At 42.7% G+C, this 9602-nt stretch overlaps 2 protein-coding genes across 2 annotated transcripts in view; one reads left to right on the forward strand and one right to left on the reverse strand.

The window, feature by feature from the left end:
• Positions 1 to 4103, reverse strand: part of Smp_145870 (abhydrolase domain-containing protein 4 (S33 family)) — a gene marked incomplete at its 5' end in the record, with an annotated part of 14541 nt that extends 10438 nt beyond the window's left edge. Inside the window, one exon of the mRNA XM_018789165.1 lies at positions 4048 to 4103. Within this exon, the coding sequence (XP_018654635.1) occupies positions 4048 to 4103 (56 nt within the window). The remainder of the gene's footprint in view (positions 1 to 4047) is intronic.
• Positions 4104 to 4621: 518 nt separating this feature from the next.
• Smp_145880 (abhydrolase domain-containing protein 4 (S33 family)) lies at positions 4622 to 5387 on the forward strand (the record flags this gene model as incomplete). Its single annotated transcript, XM_018789166.1, has 2 exons — positions 4622 to 4650; positions 4685 to 5387. 2 exons carry the CDS (start codon positions 4622 to 4624, stop codon positions 5385 to 5387), a joined length of 732 nt encoding a protein of 243 aa, XP_018654636.1.
• Between the last annotated feature and the right edge of the window lie 4215 nt (positions 5388 to 9602).

The raw sequence follows: 9602 nt of genomic DNA on the forward strand, positions 1-9602 counted from the left end.
ACAGGGGAAGTCAGCCGTTGGAACCTATAAATAGGGCGTTGCTGCATTATATCATAAGTCTTAAAGCGTTGGAAATCACCAGGCAAAATCTATCTTCCGGAATCATTTTCCAGTAGGATTCTTTTGGAAAGTTTTGTAAGCATGTTCATGAAAATCCCTCCATCACATACACATATGTAATTACTCATCTACATGCATACACATGTAGATAATGGTGAGTTTGATTCTGACAACCATTATCTTACCATTAGCAACAGCCTACTGTGGGAGAGAACAAACCAGGTTCCCGATGAAGAGGAAATTAGGAAAAGATGTTGGAGGTGGGTAAGACATATTGCGGAAAACATCGAACTTCATCACGAAGCAAGTGCTAGCTTGAAATTCTGAAGGTAGACGGAAAAGAGGAAGGCCAAAGAACACATTACGCCGGGAAATAGAAGCGGATACTAAAAGGATAAAATACAACTGGAAAGAATAGAGAATGCTGGTGGGCGGTCTATGGTCCTTCACGAGAAGTAACAGGCGTAAGTAATATTTTAGACACTATATTAGTCAAACTGATTCCTCTGTGATTGTCACAAGAACACTTTTGTCCTTTCTTATAGACCGGCACAATCAGTGAGTGGGACCAGTCAGATGGGATTACGTCCAGTTCCCAGATTCTACCTAAGACCTCAGTCAATCTCATTGCTAATACGGGACTGCCATCCTTAAAAGTCTCAGGGGTAAACCTGTCAGGGTCTGTTGCTCTCCCCCACTTCAGATTTCCCATAGCTTTTCCAACCCCGTAAAGAGTTGAAGGACATACTGATCCCTAGAGTGTTCTCCCTATCGACCAAATCTTCTGGATTGAGAATGAATAACATATCCACGTTTTTCCGAGATAGTTTCGCTAACAGTTGGGTTCCTAATACCGGTTTTCTTAACAAGTCTGAACAGTTGTCTGCTGTTACCTATTGCCGCTGCCTTTTCCATCTCTCTTACTTTCCCTACACACCACTGTTCGCGATCATTGCGTAGGCTTCTTGTTAGCCTGCGCTTAAGCTGACCCCACTTTTCGTTGTGTTCAGAGCCAGGTGGGATGAGTTTTCGAGCATCTATCAGTGAGGTAGATGCTGCTGAGATCCAGTGTTTCTCCCTAACCATATGGTTTACCGTACTTGCAGATATCACTGCTATTTCCACTGCTTTTCGGATGTCATTTCACGCTGCCTCGGGGTGGGCACAACTTACATGGCTGTCTGACTGTTTTTCTAGTTGTTCCTGAAATATATTCTTAGCTTGTCTATCATTAAGTAGAACCCTAAGAGGCTTCCTTGCAGCGTCGTTCCTACGTCCAGTAAGACGCAGACAGATATGCGCTCGCACTAGAGCATGATCTCAATCTAAACATGTGTTCCAGAATGAGCGACAGTTTTCTATCGACCCCCTCCATCGGTGGCTGATGTGTTCCAGTTGGGTCGAACGTTGGGACGACTTCGGGAGTCGCCATGTCAAAAGATGTTTCTCCTTATGCTTAAAGTTAGCATTTGCAAGAAACAGGCGGTTATCTGAGCATAGCTGCAACAGACGGTCGCCATTATCTGTTCTTTGAGCCACGACACCATAAGACCCACCTACGTGTCTTTCCCTCTCGCTTAGTTTACCTACTTGAGCATTAAAGTCACCAGCCACTATTACTACATCAGAGCGCCTAGCTTTTCGGAGAAGGTCGGAAAGCTTTCTGTAAAACTCATTTTTTACATCATTTGAGCTGCAGCCAGTGGGAGAGTAGGCAGAGACGACGAAGAGACAACGAGGAGTGTCCCTATCTTTCCGAGTCCTTATTGTCCCGTTTAGTCGGACAGCGCACAAACGACTGTCTACTGGGATCCAGTTAAGGAGAGCTAGTTCTGTCCTAGGACTCAATGCTATGCCTACGCCAGCTAAGCCACGGAGAGCAGCACCAGAGCTACCAGATATACGAAGCGTGGAAAGAGTTGGTTCTTTATTTTGACATGGTGAGGTCAAATGAATGACGCTACTCGGATCCTGTTTGCGCGCTTCGGAGATGCAGTACACATCGATGGTGTGAGATTCTAAAGTCCTAGCTAAGGAAGCCTGTTGTCCTACTTGGCACAGTGGTTGGACGTTAAAAGCTCCTACATGTAGTTTAGAGCGTGGTTTCAGGAGACCAGGAATAACGTTCCGCGTCCTGGAATCGTTTGCCCTAGTGGTGCGAAGTGATAAAGGGACGTGAAGAGGGTTATTCATGGAGATAATAGAGTTATTAGGTGTAGGAAGGATTTGATTGTGACCAACTTGGTCTCGTGTGCTGCTACGAGTATGGGGGCTGATATCACTTCCCGGCTATCCACATCGTGGAAGGGTATTTCTTGAGGGACCTGAAAAGGAAGTTGGATTAATGTTGGTCTTAACAACTTGGGAGCGTGACCGTAGAGCCCAAGGGACAACTGCTTAAGGCCGGTCGTGCACGACCTTTTTGTGGGAGGTTTCTTACGTGTTAGCCCCGTTCTTCAAAGGGCCTTACTGCTGGAGACGGAAATCCGTGAGGTAAGGTGAGGCGTAACATTTTGGGGGTCGACGTTTTCTAACCCCCTCCTTCCTTGTGAGAAGGTAGCATCGTTGCAGATACTGGTTGTCTGAGGGAAACACCGTAGTGCTGTCACAACGGACAAGGAGTCCGTAGGCCGGAAACCATCAGCAAGTGCTAGCTTGAAATTCTGAAGGTATGTGGAAAAGGGGAAGGCCAAAGAACACATTGGGAGCAGACATCAATAAAATGGACATCAACTTATCAGACTCGTTTTATCTTCACTATGTATATACACCTCATACATATTGATTATCTTTTGCACTTAATTGAGACTTTCATAGCATCACCCAAAACTATGTCTGCACGAACAAACACTTATTCTAACGTCATATCTTACTGCAATAATAAGTTATTTACTTATCAATTTATTGTTTTTTTTTTATTTTTATTACTCGTTTTGCTATACATACATAGTTGTTTATTCTTGTTCTGCGTTAAGATATTTACGTATTCCGCGTCTCCTTTATTTCTATTTCCTCAGTATCTTCCTTTCCTTCTTCAAAATCAATTCAAAATTCTTGCTAATTACACAGAACCTGATTTATTATTACTATTATTACTATTCTATTATTAATATTTTATTTTCCTCTTCCTTCCTTTCTCAAACATGGCATATGTAATGTTAACATTATTGAAAATTGTGTATTATTGCATTTTTTGAAGAAACCCGAAATGGTTTTTTCACAGCACTTATGTACCCATAAGGTGTTTGTGAATAATAATAATAATAACATGAAGCAACCGGAAAGGTTTGTCCAGGATAGAACTGGATAGAGATAGCTGGTGGGCGGCTTATACTCCTTCACGAGGGTTGACAGACCTAAGTAATTAAGCAAGTTTAATAATTAGACTGCTCGTCAAATTACAAGATTCAGGGCGGAGTAATGTCATGCTGCTACACTAAACAACGGCATTAGTGACAAAGATAATTTACTTCTCAGTAATAACAAGTTACCCAGAGTTCTGTTGACAACAGTGACAGCCTTCAATAATGAAAACGATATTCCAACCAGCAGTTACAAAGTTTCGGATACAATCAGTTTCAGTCATAAGAGTATCATGGGAGCTAATAATTAAATATTTAAGCATTATTCAAAATGATGGATGGGATCTTCTTGACAGCCGGCGCTAATGTATCTACTGAACAAATAGTTCATCACCCCTATTTCATGGAAAAACAGAAACCGAGCTCTCACGAAATAACAGTAAAAATATGATAGTAGTACAGGTAAGCCTATTTACGTCAAGCGGAACAACAACGACCTTAAAGAAACGAGGAACTAAAAGTTGTAGAACGCATAATGAAATGTCAACAACCATGTTTTATAATGATGATGGAAATTTTTCACATACTGCCATTGGTACATGACCTTGATCGCTTTACTCTAGGCAATTTAAGTGGTATAATCTGAGATCTTCAAAGATATGCGATGCACTACGAACACAATAACCCTTTTGTAGCTGTCATGGTTCCGTTAGCTTTAGTTCCTAAGTCATCACCTACCATGGCTTTTACATCCTTATGGCCAATAACCCTAAATGAAACATCCGACTCATAATATGGTGATATCAGTCATGATGAAAGCTTATTTGTATGGCGATACTTTGCTACTAATCGCAACTGATTTATACACTCAAGCAGGTTATCTCTATCAACAGATCATAAGATTTGGGGCTATATGATAACGTGTGTTTAGTCACTATCATCTCAAAACGAATACATCGAGACCGATCAACTGAGAACCCCATATTCGGAAGTTCGCCCTTCGGTTTATCACCTGTTCCTAGTACATCACACGTCTGTTGCCATGGAAACAAAGGCGTGATGAACTAAATCTGTAGATTTAACACTGAAGACTTACAGGGAAATAAGTAAATTGGGTCCACAAGGTCTTTTTATCAAGTTGCAGGGGGTACGCAGCCGCTTTTATATCGAGAAAGGAATGCGCGATCTAGGCGAAATACATTTGTTTATACATTCCATTTTCCCTAGGTTTTTTGCGGTGGCGATTGTACCTCCTGGAAATGGCGGTACCTTGCAATATTGGGGACATGTATGTCTTGAGTTCTCTTGAATAACGCTTTCAGAGATGTTAGCAGCAAAGAAAGTAGGTTTCCATTCTGGTTAAAATGGAGTCGTACATCAAATGATCTTCTGAAATCTGCGGAGCAAAAACTACTGTCACGTATTTATTCTTTTACGATTTTAACCTGTTTGCATATAGGAGTAAAAAGTGATGTGGAAGCTTTTTTCGTGCCTATTTTCAATGGGTCCTGCTACATTAGAACCTTTGTTTTCCGAAGAAATAAGTTCGATCAAATATCATCCACAAGTAAAATCACAGATATAGACCGAGCCATTCCCATTGTATTAGTCCATGGATTTGGTTCTGGATCTGCTCTTTGGTGTAAAAACATTGATGCGTTTGCCTGCTATCGCCCTGTGTACTCACTGGATGTTCTCGGATTTGGACGAAGCTCTCGACCTTCTTTCCCGGCAGACGCTACTGCAGTAGAGGAGAAGTGGGTCGAGTCTATTGAGCAGTGGAGATCATCGTTTAACCTGGAGAAGTTTATTTTACTTGGCCATAGTTTGGGTGGTTTCCTAGCTTGCTCCTATGCACTTACCCACTCCAACAGGTATGTTGTGAAAATCAGTAAATTTACCAAACCTTTATCCAATTTTCGATTTTCTCCATTTAAATCAATAATAGGCCATGTAGTACCTTATCCTTTTTGTCACTTTAATACTAAAAATGTCTCAACTTCCCAGAATCCCGTTGTATTTTAGGAACATTGTAAATGGTGTAACGGTAAATAGAAATGTAGGTGATAGTCCCAGCTTTTTCTGTACTACAGATGTTCATTCGTCGCATATGTAATATGTAATTTAAATCATAACGTACAATTTTTCAGTCCACTCACTCCAGCTTGTTTGTGTGGCTCTAATCATAAACGGTGAGCCGAACTCCAAATAAGTATGCGATTGGAGAAATGAAGTTACTCTAATTTTTTTGAAAATACGAGAGCCCGTACTTTTCGAGTAAGTCATTGTAGTGCAATGAATCATAATACCACGTGTTTAACAAAATTTCGCTCATTGCTGTTTCCTAGGTTCTCAGGATTCCATTTTTCGACCCAGCCATCACGTATGACTTGCACATTTCACTATGTGCGGCTGTTACCGTATTTTAGGACTCGAATGTCAAGCAGTTCGTCACAAGCATGAAATTTATCTGGGATTTCTAAGATTTAAACAGTCGGATATATAAATATCCTTCACGAGAATGTTTCTGTACACGGACTCATACGATCTTTCTTGGTTGTTTTCCCGGATGATTTTGATTCGGTTGTTAAATATGAAGAGCTTTCAGCTCCCACCTTGGTTTATTAAAGTAGGTTTTACCATTTCGGTTCTTGCATTTATAATCCACTGATTCCCATAGACTGGAGAATCAAACTCACAGGACCTAAGTTGATCGTACCATGGAAGCTAAATTTATATGGTGATTCATTGCATCATAGCTGTATTAAACTAGAACTCCAACCCTTCTGTGAAGAATATAAATATCGTGAGAAGTAACCAGTATACTGAACTGTCAGTTAATGAAGGAAAGTTCGTCCCAAAGAAAGAGCTGTGTATGATATCCAAGCAGATGTTAATTGAATAGTGGTATCTATCAACAACTCAAACCAAAAGGTTTAAAAAAAACCAGTTGGTTTCGTTGATAGCTACTCGGAAGCTCATCCTGACATTCTTGAGCAACGATAAAGAATAAAGAAAGCTTAAACATAAACTAACGAAAATTTTAGCTAATAATTGTGAGCAGTGGTGGACAACAAGAGTAAAAGAGACAGGAGGACAGTGCCCGTAGGTAACACCAGACTGTCCAAACTTATCAAGCAAACAACTATCAAAATACCAACCGTAGATTCAACTGTTTCTGAAAAATACCAAACCGTGATGCACTCTACGGAGAATCAAAACGACAAATCAAACATTCCTACCGACATGTAGCCTATATCCAGGGACTGACTATTCTAAACCAACCTAACCAAGGACGTTGACACAGATCTGTCAACTCTTAATAATGCTTATATATAGCTGCTGACTTGACGTGGTGGTCGTGCTTGCCTATCGTGATGACACAACCGAGCTATATTGGCTGGAACATATGTTCCTGTAGGTTTCACCATGCCAGACAGGTCGGTTGTAGAACAGTAAGACTAAAATCAGCAACTCAGGGTCTGAGGGCGAAGTCGTGCTGCTGAATGTGGAGAAGTGCGACATCAGTAAGATGTTTCCCTCAGACAACCAGTATCTGCAACGATGCTACCTTCTCACAAGGAAGGAGGGGGTTAGAAAACGTCGACCCCCAAAATGTCACGCCTCACCTTACCTCACGGATTTCCGTCTCCAGCAGTAAGGCCCTTTGAAGAACGGGGCTAACACGTAAGAAACCTCCCACAAAAAGGTCGTGCACGACCGGCCTTAAGCAGTTGTCCCTTGGGCTCTACGGTCACGCTCCCAAGTTGTTAAGACCAACATTAATCCAACTTCCTTTTCAGGTCCCTCAAGAAATACCCTTCCACGATGTGGATAGCCGGGAAGTGATATCAGCCCCCATACTCGTAGCAGCACACGAGACCAAGTTGGTCACAATCAAATCCTTCCTACACCTAATAACTCTATTATCTCCATGAATAACCCTCTTCACGTCCCTTTATCACTTCGCACCACTAGGGCAAACGATTCCAGGACGCGGAACGTTATTCCTGGTCTCCTGAAACCACGCTCTAAACTACATGTAGGAGCTTTTAACGTCCAACCACTGTGCCAAGTAGGACAACAGGCTTCCTTAGCTAGGACTTTAGAATCTCACACCATCGATGTGTACTGCATCTCCGAAGCGCGCAAACAGGATCCGAGTAGCGTCATTCATTTGACCTCACCATGTCAAAATAAAGAACCAACTCTTTCCACGCTTCGTATATCTGGTAGCTCTGGTGCTGCTCTCCGTGGCTTAGCTGGCGTAGGCATAGCATTGAGTCCTAGGACAGAACTAGCTCTCCTTAACTGGATCCCAGTAGACAGTCGTTTGTGCGCTGTCCGACTAAACGGGACAATAAGGACTCGGAAAGATAGGGACACTCCTCGTTGTCTCTTCGTCGTCTCTGCCTACTCTCCCACTGGCTGCAGCTCAAATGATGTAAAAAATGAGTTTTACAGAAAGCTTTCCGACCTTCTCCGAAAAGCTAGGCGCTCTGATGTAGTAATAGTGGCTGGTGACTTTAATGCTCAAGTAGGTAAACTAAGCGAGAGGGAAAGACACGTAGGTGGGTCTTATGGTGTCGTGGCTCAAAGAACAGATAATGGCGACCGTCTGTTGCAGCTATGCTCAGATAACCGCCTGTTTCTTGCAAATGCTAACTTTAAGCATAAGGAGAAACATCTTTTGACATGGCGACTCCCGAAGTCGTCCCAACGTTCGACCCAACTGGAACACATCAGCCACCGATGGAGGGGGTCGATAGAAAACTGTCGCTCATTCTGGAACACATGTTTAGATTGAGATCATGCTCTAGTGCGAGCGCATATCTGTCTGCGTCTTACTGGACGTAGGAACGACGCTGCAAGGAAGCCTCTTAGGGTTCTACTTAATGATAGACAAGCTAAGAATATATTTCAGGAACAACTAGAAAAACAGTCAGACAGCCATGTAAGTTGTGCCCACCCCGAGGCAGCGTGAAATGACATCCGAAAAGCAGTGGAAATAGCAGTGATATCTGCAAGTACGGTAAACCATATGGTTAGGGAGAAACACTGGATCTCAGCAGCATCTACCTCACTGATAGATGCTCGAAAACTCATCCCACCTGGCTCTGAACACAACGAAAAGTGGGGTCAGCTTAAGCGCAGGCTAACAAGAAGCCTACGCAATGATCGCGAACAGTGGTGTGTAGGGAAAGTAAGAGAGATGGGAAAGGCAGCGGCAATAGGTAACAGCAGACAACTGTTCAGACTTGTTAAGAAAACCGGTATTAGGAACCCAACTGTTAGCGAAACTATCTCGGAAAAACGTGGATATGTTATTCATTCTCAATCCAGAAGATTTGGTCGATAGGGAGAACACTCTAGGGATCAGTATGTCCTTCAACTCTTTACGGGGTTGGAAAAGCTATGGGAAATCTGAAGTGGGGGAGAGCAACAGACCCTGACAGGTTTACCCCTGAGACTTTTAAGGATGGCAGTCCCGTATTAGCAATGAGATTGACTGAGGTCTTAGGTAGAATCTGGGAACTGGACGTAATCCCATCTGACTGGTCCCACTCACTGATTGTGCCGGTCTATAAGAAAGGACAAAAGTGTTCTTGTGACAATCACAGAGGAATCAGTTTGACTAATATAGTGTCTAAAATATTACTTACGCCTGTTACTTCTCGTGAAGGACCATAGACCGCCCACCAGCATTCTCTATTCTTTCCAGTTGTATTTTATCCTTTTAGTATCCGCTTCTATTTCCCGGCGTAATGTGTTCTTTGGCCTTCCTCTTTTCCGTCTACCTTCAGAATTTCAAGCTAGCACTTGCTTCGTGATGAAGTTCGATGTTTTCCGCAATATGTCTTACCCACCTCCAACATCTTTTCCTAATTTCCTCTTCATCGGGAACCTGGTTTGTTCTCTCCCACAGTAGGCTGTTGCTAATGGTAAGATAATGGTTGGAGGTGGTCAACAGGAAACCCTGGACCCGGGTTTCATGCTACTTGGCACTCATCAGCAAGGTGTACCTGTAATCTTGAGGGAACTGGTGCTCCCTGACGGATTCGATTCCGTGTCATTCAGCTTCACAGTCAAAGATGTTACCACTGAGCTATTCGGGCCGCAATCGACCTCCTGTAGGACTGAGATGTAATCACAATTGATTGATCACTGGGTGGTGATCAATGTCATGCGTGTCAAGTCTTTAGTGCTGATCGAATGCTATCGAGTGACACGGAATCGAAT

This window comes from Schistosoma mansoni, chromosome W (assembly GCF_000237925.1).
Source record: "Schistosoma mansoni strain Puerto Rico chromosome W, complete genome".
NCBI classification, from domain to species: domain Eukaryota; kingdom Metazoa; phylum Platyhelminthes; class Trematoda; order Strigeidida; family Schistosomatidae; genus Schistosoma; species Schistosoma mansoni.